The sequence below is a fragment of the Citrus sinensis genome, chromosome 6 (assembly GCF_022201045.2).
Source record: "Citrus sinensis cultivar Valencia sweet orange chromosome 6, DVS_A1.0, whole genome shotgun sequence".
In the NCBI taxonomy this organism is placed as follows: domain Eukaryota; kingdom Viridiplantae; phylum Streptophyta; class Magnoliopsida; order Sapindales; family Rutaceae; genus Citrus; species Citrus sinensis.
Window position 1 is genome coordinate 6,172,350 of NC_068561.1, and position 23,203 is coordinate 6,195,552.

Sequence of the window (23,203 nt, forward strand, 5' to 3'; positions counted from 1 at the left end):
CTATATAGCCTTTTAGTTATTAACTGAGGTAGCGTTTGTTTTTGGAAAAAAGGATATTCAACCCTTCAACATTTAGAAAAAGAGATATAAAATTTCTCAACATTTTAAAAAAGACTTATAATCTCTTTTCTATTAATAAACACCGTTTGTTTTAACAGTAAATTTATTTTTAATTTATAATTACTATTATACTCTTATAATAAATAAATTAATATATTAATTTAAGACATGTCACAATTAATAATTTTTTTAAAACTTAAAATTGAGATACAATTATATTTTACCTAAATTATTAACTATAAATTATGAATATACCCTTTCGAATAAAAAATACGGAAATACGCAGCCAATTTTACTTTGTATTTGTCCAATTTACATTTCATCTAAAAGCTTAGTGATGGACATGTTTGATTAAATTTAGCAAAAAGGCCAATAATTTGTCAATTCTTACTAGCGAAACATAATAATAAAAATTATAATTTGTTAATCGGAGCTAATACATAATAGCAGAAGTTGTCGTGATTCATTCAAGAAAAAAAACAAAAAGCCTTGGGAAAAACATGATCTTGTCCGCCAAAAGGATACAAATCCATAATTTATCCTAAACAATTTTTGTTTAAGCAATGTTCATCATTATGATTTTAAGCTTTAAAAAAATTATTAATTGTGACATGTCTTAAATTAATATATTAATTTATTTATTATAAGAGTATAATAGTAATTATAAATTAAAAAAAAATTATTGTTAAAACAAACGGTGTTTGTTAACAGAATAGGAATTATAAGTCTTTTTTGAAATGTTGAAGGGATTTATGTCCATTTCCTTAAACGTTGAGGGGTTGATTGTCCTTTTCCCTTTGTTTTTTTGTTTGAAAGCTAAATGGGTCTGAATTTTTCTAAAGTTTGAATGGATCTGAATACGAAAATCTGATTGACATGCTTGTTTTTTTTTTTTTAATATCTGAATATAAGTGGCATCTTGTTTGTTTTTACAATAAAAAATATCTTAAACTTAGTTATTTGACATTTATGTCCTTGTAAATTAAGACAAAAAAAGATAATTACATTTTATAGTGTAGGAAATAAGTTATTTTACAGAGATATTTTTAAAATATAATATTTATTTGTCATTAAGATATTTTCTCATTCAGATAAAAGTCACACAAGTTTACTTTTTTTATTCAGATATAAATATCGAAAATCAGACATAAGTTCTAAAAAACAAACAAGCAAATTTAAAAAAATGTCTGAAATTAATAAAATTTCAGATTTTAAACATTTAACAAACAATCTCTGAATAAATAAAAATTCACTGAAAATCCATAAATATGTCACACAACAGCAACCCTGCACCTATATGGTCAGTCAGCTCTTCATTTCGCTTCGTGGGTTAAACTTCTTATAAGACCATAAGAAGCTTTGTTTTGTTTTGCCTTTTTATTTTATTTTATTTTATTTATATTTTATTTATATTTTTTTTTAATGAGAAGGACCAGAAGAAGCTTAGAAGAGAAAAAAAAAAAAAAGGAAGAAGAAATGGAATGTTCAAGAAAGTGAGAAAGAGAAGAGATGTAAAAAAAATAACAAAATGCTGAACAAATAAATAAAGAAAGAAGGTGGACCGTGGGGTGTTAATTTTATTGTTTATGCCTCAACCATCGATTCCGTCGTTATAATATTCAACGGTCTGAGATTTTAATAATTTTTTTTATAAAGAACGATGTCTTGGCGGATCAGATCGATAGTAACCGAGCCTCACAGCTAAAATTTCAATTAGGGGTGGCCAAATTTGATTTTCACAGTGTTTGGATTACAATACGGTCGGTGTTCGGATGGGAGAATTCAACCACAACTGATTTAAAAAAATGAACCACAATTGAATAAATTTAATTTGATTTAGTTCAGTTTAGATTAGTTCAATTTGAAAATTTGGGTCTAAATTTAGAAGTTCGATTCAGATTACAATAATTCAATCACCAATAATTCTCTAAAATCTCAAATTCCAACCCAAATCAATAAATAAAAAGTAAATATTAACTATCAGTCATCCTCAACAATTTAACAAATCTTCTTAAAAGTTAACATGATTAATAATAATCAGTCTCTAAATCTATAGCACAGACATCTAAAATCAATTAATAGCATAAACATAACAAGGCAAGAGCAATCAAAAGCTTGAAAAAAAAAATTAATTGGTGCAAATGAGAACTCGCGAAACAATTTAAATTTCGTAAATCTCAATAAATAGACAAGACAAAGAAACTAGATGTGTTTGATTAAGAACAAGATTTAATTAAGCACCATTCACCATGAAAATACTATATAGCTTTGATGGGACATCACGCAAACTACCATAACCAGTAATTGGGCAAAGTGAAGATTAGTGATAATTAAAGACCAAAATAATATTTAATTAAAAAATGCTTAATGTCGGGAAGACTGAGAGAGCGCCGCTCGAAACGGCAGCTTGTGCTACCGTTTCGTATCTTGGACCCCACCCCTCACGTTACTTTCTCTTTTCAGTATTTTTTTAAAAGGACAAAGTAAGCAGTTGGCCTTTTTTTGTCCCTCACGTGCCCATGTTTAACTTTTATTGAGAGAAGGGCAAAGTAACTTACTTTTGCTCATTCATGAGACTGCCTTCTTTACAATTTTTCTCTCATCAGTTAGCAGTAGTTCACAAACAAGAGAGACGGCATTTTTTCCTTACCAGTAGTTCATTGCAGGAGAACTCGAAATGACATTTTTTCCTCATCACAAGCAAGAGAGAAACAACATTAGCAGTAGCAGTAGTAGTCGATTTAGATCTTGACGTAAAACACCCAGCTAGTAATTACCTGATTATAAGAAGTGATTTTTTTATTTTTCCTATTAATTTTTGTTGTATGATAATAATAGAAATGCACTTGCATTTATTGGTTAAATGATAATGATAAATGTGTTTGATTTAGAAATTTTTAAATTTAAATTTTGTGTTGGATTTTGAATTTTTACTAATTTAAATTTTGTGTTCAATTTAGAAATCTTTTTATTTAAATTATGTGTTTGATTTAGAATTTTTTTTAATTTAAATGATGTGTGGGTTTTAGAATTTTTTAATTTAAATTTTGTTTTGATTAAGAATTTTATTAATTTAAATTTTGTGTTCGATTTATCATTTTTATTTAAATTTTTAGATCTTTAATGGATTAAATTATTGCTGATGATGTTTGGAAAAATTTATAATAATTTATTCTTAATATTAATATTAATTATTTTGTGGAAATGGAAAATTTGGAACGTAAAGATAGAGTCGAAGATGTACAATTGAAAAAATATGAGCCGACTCTTGGAATATTATTTGATAGCCATGAGGAAATGTGGCAATTGTACAAAGCCTATGGTAAATAAGAAGAGTTTCCTGTGAAAAAGCTAACTAGTAAGAAAGTGAGCGATGGAATTGTAAGATACACGATGTTTGCATGTGGTTGTAGTGGCAAGTCAGAAAGTAAATCTATTGATGTGCTAGAGCCAAAACCTATTGCGAAAACTAGTTCTGATGCTAGAATTGGAGGTTGTGTAAATGAAGATGGAAAATGGGTTCTTCAAACTTTAAACCTTCAGCACAATCATGGATTGAGTCTAGACAAAGTTAGATATTTTCCTTGTAACCGCAACATTAGTGCAAGTGAAAGAAAGCGTATTGAAATGAATGATTGTGCAGGAATTAACATTGTCAGGAATTTTAATTCCGTTGTTGTTGAAGCTGGTGGATACAAAAATGTGTCATTTCTAGAAAAAGATTGTAGAAATCTTGTTGACAAAGCTAGGCGATTACAGCTTGGAGAAGAAAATGCTATGACAATTTTAAAGTACTTCCAAAAGAAGCAAGTAGAATACAATGATTTTTTTTTTCAGTATTGATTTGGATGAGCATGATCGATTAAGGAATGTATTTTGGGCAGATCCGAGGAGTAGGGCTGTCTACAAATATTTTAGAGACATCATCACATTTGACACCACATATCTTACCAATAAGTATGACATGCCATTCTCTCCTGTTGTCGGAATTATTCATCATGGCTAGTCTATTTTGTTAGGATACAGATTTATTTCACATCAGGATACCGAGAAATTTACGTGGTTATTTGAGTCATGGCTATCATGCATGTCTAATTCTCCTCCCATTAGTATCATTACAGAACAAGACAAAGCAATGCAAAAGACAATTGAAAATGTTTTTCCTACGACTAGGCATCGATGGTTTTTGTGGCATATAATGAAGAAGGTACTTGAGAAGTTAGGGGCTTTTAAAGAACATGAATGTATTATTTATTCGTTTCTTTCTGCTGTTTATGATTTATTGAGTCCTACTGTGTTTGAGGAAGCTTGGCATGACATGATGATGGTATATGATTTATGGGATAATGATTGGTTGAACGGTTTATATGAGGAGCGGTATCGTTGGGTTCCATGTTATTTGAAAGATTTTTTTTTAGGTAGGAATGTCAACAACTCAGCGAAGTGAAAGTATGAATGCATTTTTTGATGGATTTGTTAACTCAAAAATAAATTTTAAGCAGTTTGTGAAGTAGTACGAAAATGCGTTGAGAAGGAAAGTTGAATTAGAATGACAAGCAGATGCCAAGTGTTTTAGTAAAAAAAACTCATTGTGTAACAATATATGAGATGAAGAAGTAAGGTCACAAGGTGTATACTATTTCCAAGTTTAAAGAATTCCAACAAGAATTAACTACACTAACGTATTGTGATATAGATAATTGTGTGGGATCAATATATGAAATCAATGAATTATATGGGCAAGGTAAGAAAAGAAGCTTTGAGGTTGTTTTCGAAGAAGCCGAGGGTGAAGTTAATTGTATCTGTTCAAAGTTTCAATTTAGGGGGATTCTTTGTAGACATGCCCTTGGAATGTTGATATGTAACGATGTTGAATTACTTCTGGAAATGTACATTTTGAAAAGGTGGAGAAGAGATGTAAGGAGATCCTACAGCAAGTTGAAAGTTAGTTATGGTGTGCAACATTTGTCCATTCAGCAGGAAAGATATGACAAATGTGTAATGCTTTCATTGAGGTTGCAGACATAGCTGCTGATGATGAAAGCAGTTACAAATCTGTATTGGATTGGATTAATAAGGCACTGAAAGACCTGCCCAAGCAAATTCGGTGTGCAAGTGTCGAAATGACTATTTCACCAATGACTGGTACATGTTGTTGTGCAAATTTTATTGAACTCATAAGTGCACTAATTTATTGTAGAATAGATTAATGGTGACGAGTGTCGATCCACGAGGAGGTGGATTTTAATTGTGTGTGAAGTTAATTTTCTAAGTGGGTGATTAGATTTGTAGTGGAAGTAATTTAGATTATCCTAAAATTTAAATTAAAATGGCGGGAAAAAATTGAAGTGAAATATATTAAAATGAAATACTCGGGTATCTGGATCTGCATCAACACGCACCATGGGTTTAATATTCCTTATTAGTGTCAATTAAATCATGAGGGGGGTTTCCACTCCGTATGAACTACACTCTAATCAATACAGTGCTAAGGGCTTATCGTGCCAAATAGTAATAATCTTACACTAGGGAGCCGGTTATACCAGTGCGGTATTTAGACAAAATTATTAGTATCTGTCGATAAAAAGTCAAAACATCCACAAAAATTAGAGGGGAATAGAAAGTAAATTTACCAAATAAAGCCCATGGAACATGTTGAGACTTCACCTTCAACCCAAGTTTGAAAGAAAATTAGCTACTCATAATTGAATTAGTTGTAAAATCAAATTTATTAAAATACATAGAAAATACAAGATGGAGAGGGAATTATAGAAAATAGAGCTCAAAAATGAATTCAGAGGTGTCAAATTAGGGGGGGAGTCCCCTTTTTATAAATACACTGAGTAAATCATGACTATTAGATTAAAAAGAATTTGGACGCTCAGGATTGCGCCACGTGTCAACAATACGTGGTTTGACCACGTGGTTTGAATAGTGACGCGGTATGAACAGTGAGGCGGCTTAAATAGTGACGCGGTTTGGTTATAAATAATTTTGTGTATATGCATGTACTGGACGCACGATTTTCGGTCCACTAACATGCTGTCACATCACCAATCAACAGTACATAAGAATTTTAGTCCAATAAGATCGTGACACTTCATCGGTCAATGTCATGTCATTGGTCAATACCACGTCATCATTTCGTATATGGATAGTGCCGTACATGTGAACAATGCCATTTTTCCTTTTGTGCTCCTAAGGTTTTCGACTGTCCTGAGTTTAAAAGTGATGTCTGTTTTGCTGTCTGATCTCTCGTTCATTATGAAATGACCATGATGCCCCTAAAATACATAAAATACTTAATTATAATACAACACACATAATTAAATCACAAGAGACTTAAATACATAAAAGTAGGGATGTTAGTGAGACTTGAAGTGTAAAATGACAATTTTCTCCTTTATAAATATACACTTTCTAGCACTCAACACAGGTGAATTAAATTGTAGCAGCAACAATATTGAACATGTAATCAATGATCCATTAGCAAAACGCTGTAAAGGCCGTCCTCTTTGCCTGAGGAAGTAATCTATAATTCGGAAGAAATCGACCCAAAAGAAACACATAAAAAAAAATAAGGTTTGCTGATTTTTTATGTTAAATTTTATAAGATTTTTTTGAATTTTTATGTTAAATTGTCTGTTATAATTTTATATGATTTAGAAGAAGATGCACCATCATTTTATGAAGTGCCTAATGAATTCTCCACACAGCAAAGCAACATGGGCGTGGTAAGTTTGTGAATTTTTATGTTAAAATTTTCTTTTATTTTGAATATACATAATTAAAAATATTGTTGAACATATATAGACATCACATGAACAAAGTGTTGTTAATGTAAATCTCAACCAATACAGGGCTTTAGCCTACTATAATGTAAGAATGTAAATCGTGAAGAAATTTTAATTTTAAATTTTTAATGTTGATTTTACATATATAATTTTTTTCATTTGTGTAGGAACCTATATACCTAACCCAAGGTGGTGTGTACAATATCCATCAACCATTTCCTTATAATTGGCACCAAGTAAGTTTTTATTTGAAAAACACAATTTGTTAGTGTATACTTATTTTTTTTTTAATTTCTAAAATCTCATATCATGTTTTAAATTTTTATACATTACAGCAATCGCTCCCGCCGTATGCTTTGCAACCACATTATCCTTCTCATTCAATGACGTACGAAGGATCTGGAAGTGAAAGTTTCCAACATTTGCTACATCAACAATGTAATGAAGACAACAATGGATGTGATTGATGTTTGAATTTGACTAAATCGAACTAATTACAGTGATGAACATGTAATTGCACAATTGTTGTTTTTTTCTATAATTGTTGTTGGTTTGGTAGCTTTTTTCAATGGTATTTTTTGACAATTTTCCATGACATAAATCAGTACAATAACAGTAATAAAAAAACTTATAACAACTTGAATCTCATATTTAGAGGGACATTACAATTATATATGTCTACAAATTTTTAATGAAATAATTGTACGAATTAAGACAACTTAAAAATAAAACTTTAATATAAAGTATAATACAATAATCATAAACATTTTAATGAAATAGTAGCTCGATCCATGTTTACTTCGAACTTGCGTATGCTCAAGTTCTTTATGCAGCAATTAAAATTTAATGGATAAATGCTCAATTTCCAATGTCAACTTCCTAACTTCTTCCAAAACCAGTCAATTTTTTCATCGCTAAACTTACGATCTTCTGCCAATTGAAAGTTTTTACATATTCTACATTTTCAAAATTTGCGATTTGAATTCTTTGTAGTACGTGATGTTAACAACTCCATTTTGCCACCACATTCATTGCATATTTGCAGTGAATTTCGACTTTCATTTGTGTTAGATGACATTGTCAATTACACTACTTTAACTGCCACAAAAAACAAAAAAATAACTGCCACAAAAAAAAATTATTACCAACAAAATTATTTTCAAACTTAATCCGACAATTTTCACCAAATAATTACTAACAAAATTTTGCAACATGCGTAATACATATACCAACCGACAATTTTCACCAAATAATTACCAACAAAAATTTATACCCAACTAGAAATGTTCACCAAATAATTATCAACAAAATTTCAATATGTGTAATACATATACAAACTTGCAATTCTCACTAAATAATTACCAAAAAAAAATTACCAAATAATTTCCAACAAAATAATTACCAAACAATTACCAAACACAATAATTACCAATAAAATTACCAACACATAATTACCAATAAAATTACCAACACATAATTACGAAATTAAGTAATTACCAACAATATAATTACCAAAATAATTTCGAACAAAATAATTACTCAACAAAAATAATTACCAAACAAAATAATTACCAAATAATTAATTACTAAAATAATTCCCAACAAAATAATTACCAAATAATTAATTACCAATAAAATTACCAACAACATAATTACCAAATTAAGTAATTATCAAATAATTACCAAACAATTACCAAACAAAATAATACTTACAAAATTACCAACAATTATAAAAAATAATTATCAAAATAATTACCACCGAGCAGTGACCACATAGTAGATCTGTAGTAACGAGCGAGTGAGGAACAAAATTACCAACAATTATCAAAAAATAATTTATCAAAAAATAATTATAAAAAAGATCACATGCGGGAGAGAGTGCTGGAGTGATCTGCAGTCAAGGGAGAGAGTGTTGGAGGAGGAAGTGGAGTGTACTGAGGGAGGGAGAGACAGAGATGGCTGTGCTGAGGAAGGGAGAGAGGGAAACCCTTGATTTGCTGTCAAGGCTTCTGCACCGACATTATCTTCTCTCCTTTGTATCACAACTACCTCAACGTCTCAGTGTGTTGAGGGAGGGAGAGAGGGATGATGCTGTGCTAAAGGAGGGAGAGAGGGACGATGCTGTGCTAAGGGAGGGAGAGAGGGACGATGGCTGAGAGAGAGTGTTTCTAACAATAATGGTTGAGAGAGGGGTAAAACAGTGGCTTTTTTTTTCTTTGGAAATAACGCTGCCTTACTTTTCATTTTTCTATTATTTATATTAAATGACTAGATGGCTGAGAGAAGGGTAAAACGGCAGCAAAAGCTGCCGTTTTTCTTAGACTTCTCTCAACCTTCTAGCCATTTATCATTACTCTATTTAATTAAGCATCACGCAAGGGCTATAATCACCACTTTTTTTTATTAACTCTATTACAGTCGCTAGGCTGTAGATGTGCTCTACCGAGATTTGATTTTAGACGATTATCCTCTTGTTCATGGCCACGACATAAGCTATTGTTAATTTTTCAATTTTCAGTGAATGACTGCCTATAACCCCTTATTGTTTATTTTTTATTTTCAGTCTCTGGATGTCCTTGCCATGTCCAATTGAATTACAAAATAAAAACAAGCCATTATACGAAAATACATACGTACTGGATTTTCGATTTAATTATAAAAATATAGTCATGTCTCATTCATCACCATTTGGAATTGCCAACATCTGTGTAACATTACGTCCTTACCTTGTGTGGTTGATAACAGAGAACGAAGAAGGGCGCTGGCAACGGCGAAAAAAGAAGGAGGCAGTGACGGTAGAGACGACAGCAGCTAGATTGGAAACAGACAGCTCAAGACTGATAGAGATGACAACAGCTGGAAGCCTGGTAGAAGGAAGCAAATGGGCTTAAGGAACGGCTAGAAGCTGCAACTCCGGTGCACCTGAAAGGAATTGACAGCGGCGACTACGTATGGTGTGTGTGATGTGCACTGTGCTATGGTTATGGAGCGTGAAGACAAGAGAAATTTGGGATTGCTTGCGAGGCATTCTGTTTTTTTTCCCTTTATATATATTATGTATAAAGGAAAAAAAATCCGAACCGAAATAAAAATTGAGCGGATCCCACCCTTAAATTTCAGCTTCAATGAGAGTAGGAGGAGCTAAATCCCAACAAGAAGAACAAGAACATGAGCCCCACAAATTGAAGGGGTATATTACATTTTCTGAAGTACTTTAGAAAATATATGACTATAAATTACCTAGTACCAACCTAAGTGCTTCTTTAGGAAGCCCTTTCCAAGTGCTTTGCTTATTCAAAAAGCACATTTTGGGGTAACTTCTGTCAAGCAGTTCTCTAAGTAATCATTAAGTGCTTTCTGATTCCAAAAACTCCTTTTGTGTTAGTGAGCAAAACGATACTAAATAGACGTGGAAGCATTTTTGACTATTTGAGAGTGCATTTATTGTTGTGTTAAATTGTACTCCAAATTTGCCTTATCTGTCGTGAAATTGTTCGTTGACCCTTTTATATAGGATCTGAGTGTTGGAGAAGCACTCTGTCTCCTCTATCTAATTTTAGAACAGTGGTTTGAGTTTTTTCTCTGGAATTTGTGAGGTAGTTTTCAAAGATCTTTACTTTTGTAACTTCCCATATTGGTGAATTTATTGTTCATTGTTGTGCAAATTTTAATGTACTCGCAAGCGCACGAATCTATTGTAGTATAGATCTATGGTGACGAGTGTCGATCTCACGAGGAGGTGGATTTTAATTGTGTAGAATTAATTTTGTAAATGGGTGATTGGATTTATGGTGGAAATGATTTGGAATATGCTAAAACTTAAATTAAAATGGCGAGGATAAATTCTAAAATTGGTATTGAAATAGCGAGAATAAATTGACGAGAATTAGATTGAAATGACGTACTTGGGTATCTGGATCCGTATCAACATGCATCATGGGCTAAATAATCCGTATTAATGCCAATTAAATCATGAGGGGGGAATCCACACCTCATGAACCACGCTCTAATCAATATGGTGCTAAGGGCTTATCGTGCCAAATAATAATAACCTTATACTAGAGAGCCGGTGTAACCAAGGCGGTATCTAGACAAGACTATTATTATTTGTCGACGAGAAGTCAAAACATCCACAAAAATTAGAGGGGAAGAGAAAATAAATTTACCAAATTAAGCCCATGACACATGTTGAGACTTCACCTTCAACCCAAGCTTGAAAGAAAATTAGCCACTCATAGTTGAACTAGGGGCAAAATGGGAATTTATTAAAATACGAAGAAAATACAAGATGGAGAGGGAATTACAGAAAATGGATCCCAAAAATGGATTCAGAGATATCAAATTAGGGGGGAGAGGCCCCCTTTTTATAGATACATGGAGTAAATCATGGCCATCGGATTAAAAACAGTTTGGACGCTCAGGATTGCGCCACGTCATCAGTCAACAGTCCACGGTTTGACCACGCGGATGAACAGTAACACGGTTTGACCCGACTTTGAACAGTAACGCGGTTTGACCCGGATGAACAGTAATGCGGTTTGGTTGAAAATAATCCTGTGTGATGCATGCACCGTACGCGAGATTTTTCGTCCACTGATATGCTGCCACGTCACCATCAACAGTACATAAGAATTTTAGTCCAACAGGATCGTGACACCTCATCAGTCAATGCCACATCATCGGTCAATGCCACGTCATCATCCGTCTATGTGAATAGTGTCGTGAACAGCAACGTATACAGTACCGTACACGTGAATAGTACCGTACATGTGAATAGTGCCATTTTTCCTTTTATGCTCCTCCTAAGGTTTTTGACCGTCCTGAGTTCAAAAGTGATGTCCGTTTTGCCGTCTGATTTCTCCTTTATTGTGAAATGACTATAATGCCCCTAAAATACATAAAATACTTAATTAAAATAAAACACATGTAATTAAATCACAAGAAGGTTAAATACATAAAAGTAAGGGTTGTTAGTAAGACTTGAAATGTAAAATGACGATTTTCTCCTTTATAAATATGCATTTTCTAACACTCAACACACCCCCTAACCAGCTTATTGCTAGTCCCTAGCAAATGAAGCGAAAATAAAATTCAAATTCAAAATGATTTTTTTTTTTAAATTCAGAAACACTCGTGTTTATTCAATCAGATTAATGATAGCAATCAAATAAAAGTATAAGCATTATCTCCAGTCTAAAGTAACATCACACCCACATCAACCATCCACATGAATCAACCCAGTAGACTTTGTTATAGCTACTTTCAAGAATGATATGTCAAACCCCAAAATCTCACTGGAAGTAGTGACACTCTCACAAAGAAATTAAACCCAATAAAAATAGTCACTCCAATGAATGATAATTGAGAGAAAATAATGAAGAAGTGATATCACATGCTCTCACCAAGATAAAATAAATATGCCCTCAGCTTAAAAATAATACGATCTCAAGTCAAATAAAAACTGTTAGTCAACCCAATTTATTTATTTATTTATTTTTTATATGCACCACTACATCTTTTTAGCCCATATAACTAGCTTTTACTTTAGATTATAGTTCCCTAAAATCAGGAAGGACTTTTATTAGGATGTAACGTAGGCTAGGAACATGGTTAACAAAGAAAGGAAATAAGGAAAACAAAGTGTATGTTTGAGAAAAATGCAGAGAAATTTTTTTTTTTTCAAGTTGCAAGGTGGATTTCACCTCTTATTGTTATTTTTATTCTTTTGAAACAACAACTTTTGTTTTGTTGTTTTTTTTTTGTTTTTGTTTTTGTTTTTTTTTTGGTATAACTTCACTGAACAACATAATTATTTACATTTTCTCAAACATAAATAGGTGATGGAACTTATAAGATATCGGGTAATACTCCAAATCGGAGTGGGTCAAGATGATAAGTTGATAAAGAAAATATATATATATTTTTTTAAAGGCTCAAAAGGGTTAACTATGGATATTTAATAAAAGGGATGGCTAGAAAGGCTCAAACGGATCAAAGATGGCCTTTTCATCGTCTTTTAGGGCTCTAAATAACCTTCCATATCTACTAGTTAGATGGGCCTCCAAATGTAGCAACACACTTTTTTTTTTTTTTTATTAAGGGTTAACTCAAAAGAAATCTAGAGATCGTGTATACAGTAATAAACTGTTAAGCTGTATAAAGAATGGGCAAAAGGGTTACTCTCCAAGAAAAATGATAGGCTCAAAAACTCACTTGGTACTTATTATGACATGTTCATTCCTTCAAGCAACTCATATATGTCTCCGACATCAACATGTAGAGTAGCAAACATAATGTAACATCACTTAAGACCAAAGATAATACAAATACTAAAATTTAAAATTAATCATGTCACCCAATGTTAAAACAAATCACACAATTTTTTTTTTAAACAACATTCTACCCCCTAACCTATTCTAAACATGAAAGGAAAATATGCATGCAGAAATGTGAAAATGATGCATAAAAACTAATTAGAAAAGTTACACGTAAAATGATAGAAAACGAAAATATTTTTTTATTTTTTTTAAAGAAGATGCGTTTCTAGAGGAACTACACTCCATATTCAGCCATCTTCGACTCAAAAGTTGGAAAATGTATATTGATAGAGGAGAAATTTAAAAGAAGAAAAATAAACATAAACATATAATAAAGAAAAAGAAAATGTCTGAAATTTTTTTTTTTAGTTTTTTAATTTTGTTTTTTTTACGATGAAGATGCGTTTCTAGAGTCACTACATTCCATATTCAGCCATCTTCGACAAAAAAAGTTAGCAACAGTTAGTTTCTACAACAAAAATTAGTAAAAACTTAACCAAAATTCCACAATTGTCGACTATTTCCTCCCCCCAACCAGAACGAAACATTGTCCTCAATGTTTGAAAGGAAAGAAGTAGAGTTTAGAAGACATCACCTGGGTGGTGCAACACAGAAAACAATATTTACAAGCGGAGAGTTAAATCTAATTTGTACTTCTTACTGCGGCTACTGTTACCATCATTATTTGGGCGCTCCAACACAAAGGTCCAGGGGTCTGTCTCCGGTTTATAAGCTTGTAACAGATCAAGTAGCTCATTAGCAGTGTGAGCACAAATAAAGAGTTTTTTCACATTAGCGGGAATAAAATAGTTTTTTATTGCATGGTTAAGAAATGCGATAAAGCCATCATAAAAGTTATTGACATTTAACAAACCGATGGGTTTTTGGTGGATGTGCAGATGGGCTCAAGATGCTAGCGTGATAAGTGCCTCTAGTGTTGCAAGATCTCCTGGAAGGAAAATAAAAGCATCAGCATGATTAAGCATTTCAGTTATTCTTTCTTGCATACCTGAGACGACTAACTCTTCTCCAGTTGATGAGTCAGACGAACTGCCCAATGGTTTTAGAACTCTTGGGATGATGCCTAACACTTGACTTCCTCTGATAAAAGCTGCTTCTGAGACCATTTTTGATAATCCTCGGTTACCTCCTCCATACACCAAGTGTAATTTTCTCTCTGCTATACGTCGACCAAGATCTATGGCTGCCTCAACGAACTCTTTATGTTTGCCATATGTAAATCCAGAAAGCACACAAATGTTCTTGAATTGTCTATTGGGAGTAGCTGACATTGTGATACTTCTCAAAAATAATTTGTGAGTGCTTGACAAAAAAGAAATCACATTTAAGAGTCTCGGTGATAGTGGGTCATGGTTGTGTATGAGGTAATATGTCAGTGTCAAATAACGTGTAAAGCACGTGGCTCGCAAGTCAAAAAGAAAACAGTAAAAAGGAAAAAGCAAACAGTAATAAAATTATTAAAGACAATAATGCAAATAATAAGACAATAGTGAAATAAAATAACAATAAAGTAAAAGGATATTTACAGGTAGTTGCGACTGTGGCTCACATCTTCCTCTGGTTTTACGTCCAGAAACGGCTTGAACGCCCTCTATGGGTCGAGGATAGGCTTCCTATCCAGTTTTCTTATAAACTGGCAAACAGGGTCGTTTATAGTCAGATTCCCGAGACTATATCGTGCATGCTCTTTTTGGAATAATGGCCATAAATGGAGAATCGCTCCTTGCACATATCCACTGGGATGCGTTTCAAGAGACAAAAGGATATCATCCAATGACTCCTTATTCAAGCCATCCCTAATGAATTGAATCTTATCTTCCCTGTTATCAGACATCATTCCTAAAGAACATGGGTTTTTATTGCAACTCATTCTGGCACACTTATGACAAGCAACAGAAATTCTTCGAGCTCGTCGTTTTCTTGCATAATTTCCTTTACCACAACCAGGCATGTATGCAATAAATTTTGGAGGTAACTCACCTGCCGATCGTACTTTAGCCTCGATTAACCAACGGATGTCAGCAGGTATGTTATTCCTCATGAGTAATCGCATGCGTTCGGACCGAGCTTTATAGATCGTAAGGAGGGCATTCTGAGGAAGTGAAGGGAATCGCTTGTGAAGCTTCGCTAGAATCTCGTTTCTGTCCATACCTTCGCCTTAGAATATCAGTTATTATGGGAAACTGAAGTAACCGACTTGATTGTCACGGAGTACCGTTATCCGCCACTTCACCGGGGTAACAAACTAAAGCACACAAACAGAAAAATAAATTAAAACACACAAAGAAAATTAAAATCGTCCTCTTATTGAATTTACCTCAAGCTCCAACTGGATGTCGTAAACACTTCTCTCAATGTCTCTGAGTTGGCTTTCTAAACCCTCAACATAGGCTACTAACTCTGGTGGTTGTAGAGCCCAAATGCGTTGTGTTTTACAAAATTGAATCTGCCTTTTGAGATGAGTTTTGACACGTTGAAGTGGTTTAAGAATGTTCAGGAGGGACGGTCTAAGTATGAGACTCATGATTAACAATGATAAGAGAAAACTTAATGGTAAAATAAACACACTTATGCAAAAACAATTTCAATTAGCAAAAGAATAATATAAAGAAAGAAAAGAAAATCAAATCAACGAAAAGAAAGAAAAAAAAATCAATTCAAATCTGGTGGGTCACTCAAATTTATTTCGGTGTCTTCTCCACGTGGTTGGTATTCTAGATATGGCTTTAATCTTTGACCATTAACTTTAAACGTGACACCGTTCTTTGGGTCTTTAATTTCAATTGCCCCATGTGGAAAAACAGTATGAACAATAAATGGGCCAGACCAACGAGAGCGTAACTTACCTGGGAATAGGTGCAAGCGAGAATTGAATAAAAGCACTTTTTGACCTGGAGTGAACGATTTTCTCATAATTTGCTTATCATGGAAGACTTTCATTCGTTGCTTGTAAATCTTGGCATTTTCGTACGCGTCATTGCGAATTTCTTGAAGTTCTGCCAGCTGTAATCTTCTTTCTGAGCTGGATTGCTGCATGTCAAAATTGAATTTCTTGATGGCCCAATATGCACGATGCTCGAGTTCCACAGGTAGGTGGCAAGCTTTTCCATACACTAGCCTGTAGGGTGACATCCCAATCGGGGTCTTGAAAGCCGTTCTATATGCCCATAAGGCATCATCAAGTCTTAATGACCAATCTTTTCTGTCCGGCCTCACCGTCTTTTCTAATATGTGCTTTATTTCTCGATTGGAGATCTGAACTTGGCCACTGGTTTGCGGATGATACGGGGTCGCCACTTTGTGTGTGATTGAATACTTTGTCAAAAGTGCTTTGAATGCTTTGTTACAAAAGTGGGTACCACCATCACTGATTATTGCTCGAGGGAATCCAAAGCGTGAAACAATGTTGCTTTTCAAAAATGCTATCACCACCTTGTGATCATTGGTCCTACATGGAATTGCTTCTACCCATTTTGATACGTAGTCAACAGCAACCAATATGTATTGATGGCCAAAAGAAGGGGGAAAGGGTCCCATGAAGTCGATACCCCATACGTCAAAAATCTCAACCACTAAAATTGGATTTAGTGGCATCATGTTCCTTCGCGTAATGCTCCCCATTCGTTGACACCTATCACATGAAGAACAGAAAGTGTAAGCATCTCGAAATATAGTTGGCCAATAAAAACCACATTGTAAAACTTTAGTCGCGGTTTTCTTAGCACTGAAATGGCCTCCACAAGCTTGTTCATGGCAGAATGAAAGGATATTCTGAATTTCACTTTCTGGGACACATCGTCTAACAATTTGGTCTGTACAATACTTGAATAAATATGGGTCATCCCAAAAGAAATTCTTTATTTCTGCAAAGAATTTAGCCTTGTCTTGCTTGGTCCAATGCTCTGGAAGTTTACCTGTAACAAGATAATTAACTATATCAGCATACCAAGGTAATAATTCCACACTCATTAATTGTTCATCTGGAAATGACTCATTCAATATTAATGGCTCTGTAATTGAGTCAAAATGGAGACGAGAGAGGTGGTCCGCCACAACATTTTCTGTCCCTTTTTTATCTTTGAATTCCAAGTCAAATTCCTGCAAAAGTAACACCCAACGAATTAGCCTAGCTTTTGCATCTTTCTTTGTGAGAAGATATTTAAGAGCAGCATGATCTGTGAATATAATTATTTTACAACCAATAAGATATGATCGAAATTTTTCCAATGCAAACACTACTGCTAGCATTTCTTTTTCAGTAGTTGAATAGTTCAACTGTGCATCATTCAATGTCATACTAGCATAGTAAATAACGTGGGGAATTCGATCAACTCTTTGTCCTAATACTGCTCCTACTGCATAATCAGATGCATCACACATTAGCTCAAATGGTAAGCTCCAGTTTGGAGTCTGAATGATGGGTGATGATGTCAACAACTGTTTTAATTTTTCAAACGCCATAAGACATGAATCATTAAAGATAAAAGGTACATCCTTAGCAAGTAAATTGCATAAGGGTCTAGAAACTTTGCTAAAATCTTTAATGAAACGTCTATAGAAACCAGCATGCCCAAGGAAAGATCTTACTTCTTTGACTGTTTTAGGTGGAGGAAGATTAGAAATGAGATCCACCTTGGCTTTGTCAACCTCAATACCTTTGCTCGAAATGATGTGACCGAGAACAATACCTTGTTTTACCATAAAATGGCATTTCTCCCAATTTAAGATCAAGTTCTTCTCGATACATCTCTGCAGAACTAGTGTTAGATGATGTAAACATTGATCAAACGAGTCACCAAAGACAGAAAAGTCATCCATAAAGACTTCAAGGAATCGTTCAACCATATCAGAAAAAATGCTCAACATGCATCGTTGAAATGTAGCAGGTGCATTACATAATCCAAATGGCATTCTCCTATATGCAAATGTACCAAAAGGGCAAGTGAAAGTAGTTTTCTCTTGATCTTTTGGTGCTATGGGAATCTGATTATATCCTGAGTAGCCATCTAGAAAGCAATAAAATTCATGGCCTGCTAATCTATCAAGCATTTGATCAATAAATGGTAAAGGAAAATGGTCTTTACGTGTGACAGAATTCAACTTTCTATAATCAATGCATACACGCCATCCTGTAGTTACTCTAGTGGGTATCAATTCATTATCAGCATTCGTAACTACTGTGACTCCTGACTTTTTGGGGACAACTTGTACAGGACTAACCCATGAACTATCAGAAATGGGGTAAATGATTCCAGCATCTAATAGCTTAAGGACTTCTGTTCTAACAACTTCTTTCATATTAGGATTTAACCGACGTTGCATTTCCCTAGTAGATTTAGCATTTTCATCAAGGTGAATGTAATGCATGCAGTCTACTGGGTTTATACCTTTGATGTCTGCTATGGTCCATCATAATGCCCCTTTATGCTCTTTTAAAACATCCAACAACTTACCTTTTTGTTCGTCATTTAGGGATGATGAAATGATTACCGGCAGAGTACTTTCTTCTCCCAAAAATGCATATTCCAATGTGTTGGACAATGGTTTGAGCTCGAGTTTCGGTGGTGATTCTGATGATGGGATGAGTTTCTTCTCTGATAGTGCTAGTTGTTCAACTCTTGACTTCCATTTATTAGTGTCCATGGATGGTGCTGAGTCAAGTAGGGCGTTGACCTCATCGACCGATCTGTCAATATCAAAATCAAAACCAAAGTGAGTTAAACATGTTTGTAAAGGATCATCACTAAGGTTTGAAACAAAAGTATCATCAACTAATGCTTCAATTAAATCCACATCAACAATTCCATCATCTGCACTGTGAGGTTGTTTGGCAATGTTGAAGATGTTCAGCTCCATAGTCATGTTGCCGAAGGACAACTGCATATTTCCGGTCCTGCATTGAATGTGAGCATCCGCAGTTGCCAAGAAAGGTCGGCCTAGAATAATGGGGATGTGCTTCCTTGAATCCTGTATTGGTTGAGTGTCAATTACAATGAAATCAACAGAAAAATAGAACTTGTCTACCTGGATAAGCACGTCCTCCACAATACCACGAGGTATTTTCGTGGACCGATCTGCAAGCTGTAACACCACTGGAGTTGGGTGTAATTCTCCCAGTCCAAGTTTCACGAATACAGAGTAAGGCAACAAATTTACACTAGCTCCTAAATCCAACAAAGCATTCTCAATTGTGTGGTTCCCTATACTACATGAGATAGTGGGGGAGCCTGGATCTTTGCATTTTAAAGGAATTTTATGTTGGAGTATAGAACTAACGTTTTCTGTTAAAAATGCCTTCTTTTGAACATGCATATTTCTCTTTTTAGTGCAAAGGTCTTTAAGAAACTTGGCATAAGATGGAACTTGTTTAATAGCATCAAGCAAAGGGATGTTAACACTTACCTGTTTGAAAATTTCAAGAATCTCACCTGTGGATTTTCCTTTTTTTCCTTTAGCTAACCTCTGAGGAAATGGAGCTTTGGGAACATATTCCCGTGGGTTGGTTTCTTCTTTCTCTTCCGGTGATGAGTCCTCAACATTCACAGGTACAATTTGATTTTCTTTTGTCACAGGCATCTCCACTTTGTTGTCGACTTCTTTTCCTTTTCTCAAGGTCATGACTGCTTTGACCTCTCCATGCTGCTGTGGTGAACTGGTACTTGCTTCATGCACTCCTTTAGGGTTAGGCACTGGTTGACTTGGAAATTTGCCTTTCTCAACAGTCATTGCCAAGGTCTGAACTGAAGAAGCAAGTTGTCCCACCATCTTTTCGAGGCTTGAAACTGATTGGGCTTGTGAATTAAAGCCTGCTCTCAACTCATTTCGTAGTCCATCAATGGTACGGTTCTGTTGCTCAATCGTGGAGTGAGTAATATTTTTGAAATTCTGGAATGCATCCTCCCATGGTCTGGGCTGAGAGTAGTTCTGGTTCTGATTGTATGGTCTAAATGGTGGCTGAGAGGCTTGAGGATTTTGAGGAATTGGTGGAGCTGGAGCTACTGGTCCATTCTGTTGGAATCCTTGAGACCATGAAAAATTGGGGTGGTCTCTCCATCCAGGGTTATATGTATTGGAGTATGGGTTGTAATTTGATGGCTTTCTCATTACACCTATGGCATTGGCTTGATCTGGATATGAGTCATGGTCATGTGGCTCTGTTGATTTAGCAGTTGATAACGATGCTATTTGTCGAGAGAGACCTTCAATTATTGCTTTGACTTCTTTGATTCCTGAAGTTGATTCGCCAATTTGAACCTCATTCACTCCTTTAATTCTTCTAGTAGTCCTGAGTGATCGACTCCGTTGTTGGGAATTATCTGCTTGTCGCTGGAAGAATTCCCAAATTTCTGATGCACTTTTTGACATTAGCTCTCCTCCACTTGTTGCCATTAGCCATTCTTGCACATTCGGCAATAATCCCTCCAAAAAGTATTGGCATTGGTGCCATTTTTCGTACCCATGATGTGGACACTTCAAGAGTAGCCCATTGAATCGCTCCCATGTTTCAAAAAATTGCTCGTCCTCTCTCTGGGTAAACTCCGAGATTTCCCTACGAATAGCGTTGGTTTTATGCACTGGGAAATATTTATTTAAAAATTTTGTAACCATTTGTTCCCATGATGAAATGCTATTGGCAGGTAAAGTATTTAACCATGAACGAGCTCTATCCTTTAAAGAAAATGGGAATAGTCTAAGTTTGACATCATCGTCTGAAAAATTCTCGTATTTAAAAGTTTGACAAATAGCATGAAAATCGTTCAGATGATTGTATGGGTCCTCATTTTCTAAGCCATAGAATGTGGGGAGACAATTTAGCACACTAGGTTTTAGTTCAAAACTCCTAGCAGCTACATTTGGGTATCTTATGCATGATGTGCTCAAATTTGCTAAAGGACTGAAATAATCCTTAAATGGCCTCTCCTGTGGTTGCAAATCCATTTTATTTTTTACTTGTTTGTGTGTGCGAAGAGTTTTCTCAAGTTCAAGGTCTATAGGTTCAAGATTGGGTAATAATGACCTTCGACCATGCATGCAAAACAAATAAAATAAAAAATAAAGATGGGAACAAAATAAATAAAAATAAAGAAGAGGGAGAAATTACGATACTAACCTTATTGCGCTATTACAAACTTGCTATAAAAATACACAAAAACAAATACGTGAAATAAATTAACTAAAAGTTAAATTAATAAAATAAACAAAAAAAAATTACAAAGAAAAATAAATTGAAAATTAAATTACAGAATTTTAAAGAAGAGAAAAAGGAAAGAAATACTAACCTTTAAATGTAAATTCACTTTTTTTTTCTTTTTTTTTTAATAAAAAAAAATACAAGAAAACAAATAAAAGAAATTATTCACAAAAATTAATTCTATGAATTAAAATTACTTACCTCCCCGGCAACGGCGCCAAAAACTTGTTGTGCAAATTTTAATGTACTCGCAAGCGCACGAATCTATTGTAGTATAGATCTATGGTGACGAGTGTCGATCCCACGAGGAGGTGGATTTTAATTGTGTAGAATTAATTTTGTAAATGGGTGATTGGATTTATGGTGGAAATGATTTGGAATATGCTAAAACTTAAATTAAAATGGCGAGGATAAATTCTAAAATTGGTATTGAAATGGCGAGAATAAATTGACGAGAATTAGATTGAAATGACGTACTTGGGTATCTGGATCCGTATCAACATGCATCATGAGCTAAATAATCCGTATTAATGCCAATTAAATCATGAGGGGGGAATCCACACCTCATGAACCACGCTCTAATCAATATGGTGCTAAGGGCTTATCGTGCCAAATAATAATAACCTTATACTAGAGAGTCGGTGTAACCAAGGCGGTATCTAGACAAGACTATTATTATTTGTCGACGAGAAGTCAAAACATCCACAAAAATTAGAGGGGAAGAGAAAATAAATTTACCAAATTAAGCCCATGACACATGTTGAGACTTCACCTTCAACCCAAGCTTGAAAGAAAATTAGCCACTCATAGTTGAACTAGGGGCAAAATGGGAATTTATTAAAATACGAAGAAAATACAAGATGGAGAGGGAATTACAGAAAATGGATCCCAAAAATGGATTCAGAGATATCAAATTAGGGGGGAGAGGCCCCCTTTTTATAGATACATGGAGTAAATCATGGCCATCGGATTAAAAACAGTTTGGACGCTCAGGATTGCGCCACGTCATCAGTCAACAGTCCACGGTTTGACCACGCGGATGAACAGTAACACGGTTTGACCCGACTTTGAACAGTAACGCGGTTTGACCCGGATGAACAGTAACGCGGTTTGGTTGAAAATAATCCTGTGTGATGCATGCACCGTACGCGAGATTTTTCGTCCACTGATATGCTGCCACGTCACCATCAACAGTACATAAGAATTTTAGTCCAACAGGATCGTGACACCTCATCAGTCAATGCCACATCATCGGTCAATGCCACGTCATCATCCGTCTATGTGAATAGTGTCGTGAACAGCAACGTATACAGTACCGTACACGTGAATAGTACCGTACATGTGAATAGTGCCATTTTTCCTTTTATGCTCCTCCTAAGGTTTTTGACCGTCCTGAGTTCAAAAGTGATGTCCGTTTTGCCGTCTGATTTCTCCTTTATTGTGAAATGACTATAATGCCCCTAAAATACATAAAATACTTAATTAAAATAAAACACATGTAATTAAATCACAAGAAGGTTAAATACATAAAAGTAAGGGTTGTTAGTAAGACTTGAAATGTAAAATGACGATTTTCTCCTTTATAAATATGCATTTTCTAACACTCAACATTCATATTTGTACATGGACATAGATTTTTTGGTGGGTTAATTACATGAATTATTCTGTTTCCCTGCATGTTTATTCTTTCCTTATCCCCCCCCCAGCGTCCAGGTTATCTTTAAATTTTTGAAGTCTGAAATAATGAAATTGAATTTTTTTGCTCAGAATGTCTACGAAGAAATTGATAGAATGAAAGCATCCAACTGCATGGATTGAAT

General features: G+C 34.4%; 1 protein-coding gene and 1 non-coding gene across 2 annotated transcripts; both read left to right on the forward strand.

Moving 5' to 3' along the window:
- The first annotated feature begins 3,453 nt into the window (after positions 1 to 3,453).
- Positions 3,454 to 4,066, forward strand: LOC127903082 (protein FAR1-RELATED SEQUENCE 5-like). The gene is made up of 2 exons (XM_052443741.1): positions 3,454 to 3,851; positions 3,898 to 4,066. The coding sequence occupies exons 1-2, from the start codon at positions 3,454 to 3,456 to the stop codon at positions 4,064 to 4,066; spliced, it is 567 nt and encodes a 188-aa protein (XP_052299701.1).
- Positions 4,067 to 20,646: 16,580 nt separating this feature from the next.
- Positions 20,647 to 20,749, forward strand: LOC127903166 (small nucleolar RNA R71). The gene has a single exon (XR_008055885.1). It is a non-coding gene; the product is annotated as a small nucleolar RNA R71 (small nucleolar RNA).
- The last annotated feature ends 2,454 nt before the right edge of the window (positions 20,750 to 23,203 follow it).

Bases quoted from the DNA above. Each gene is read 5' to 3' on its own strand.
- LOC127903082 (XM_052443741.1), top strand. From the start codon at position 3,454: ATGTTTGCATGTGGTTGTAGTGGCAAGTCAGAAAGTAAATCTATTGAT. The intron at 3,852-3,897 runs GTACTTCCAAAA...TTTTTTTTTCAG, and splicing joins AATGCTATGACAATTTTAAA to TATTGATTTGGATGAGCATG.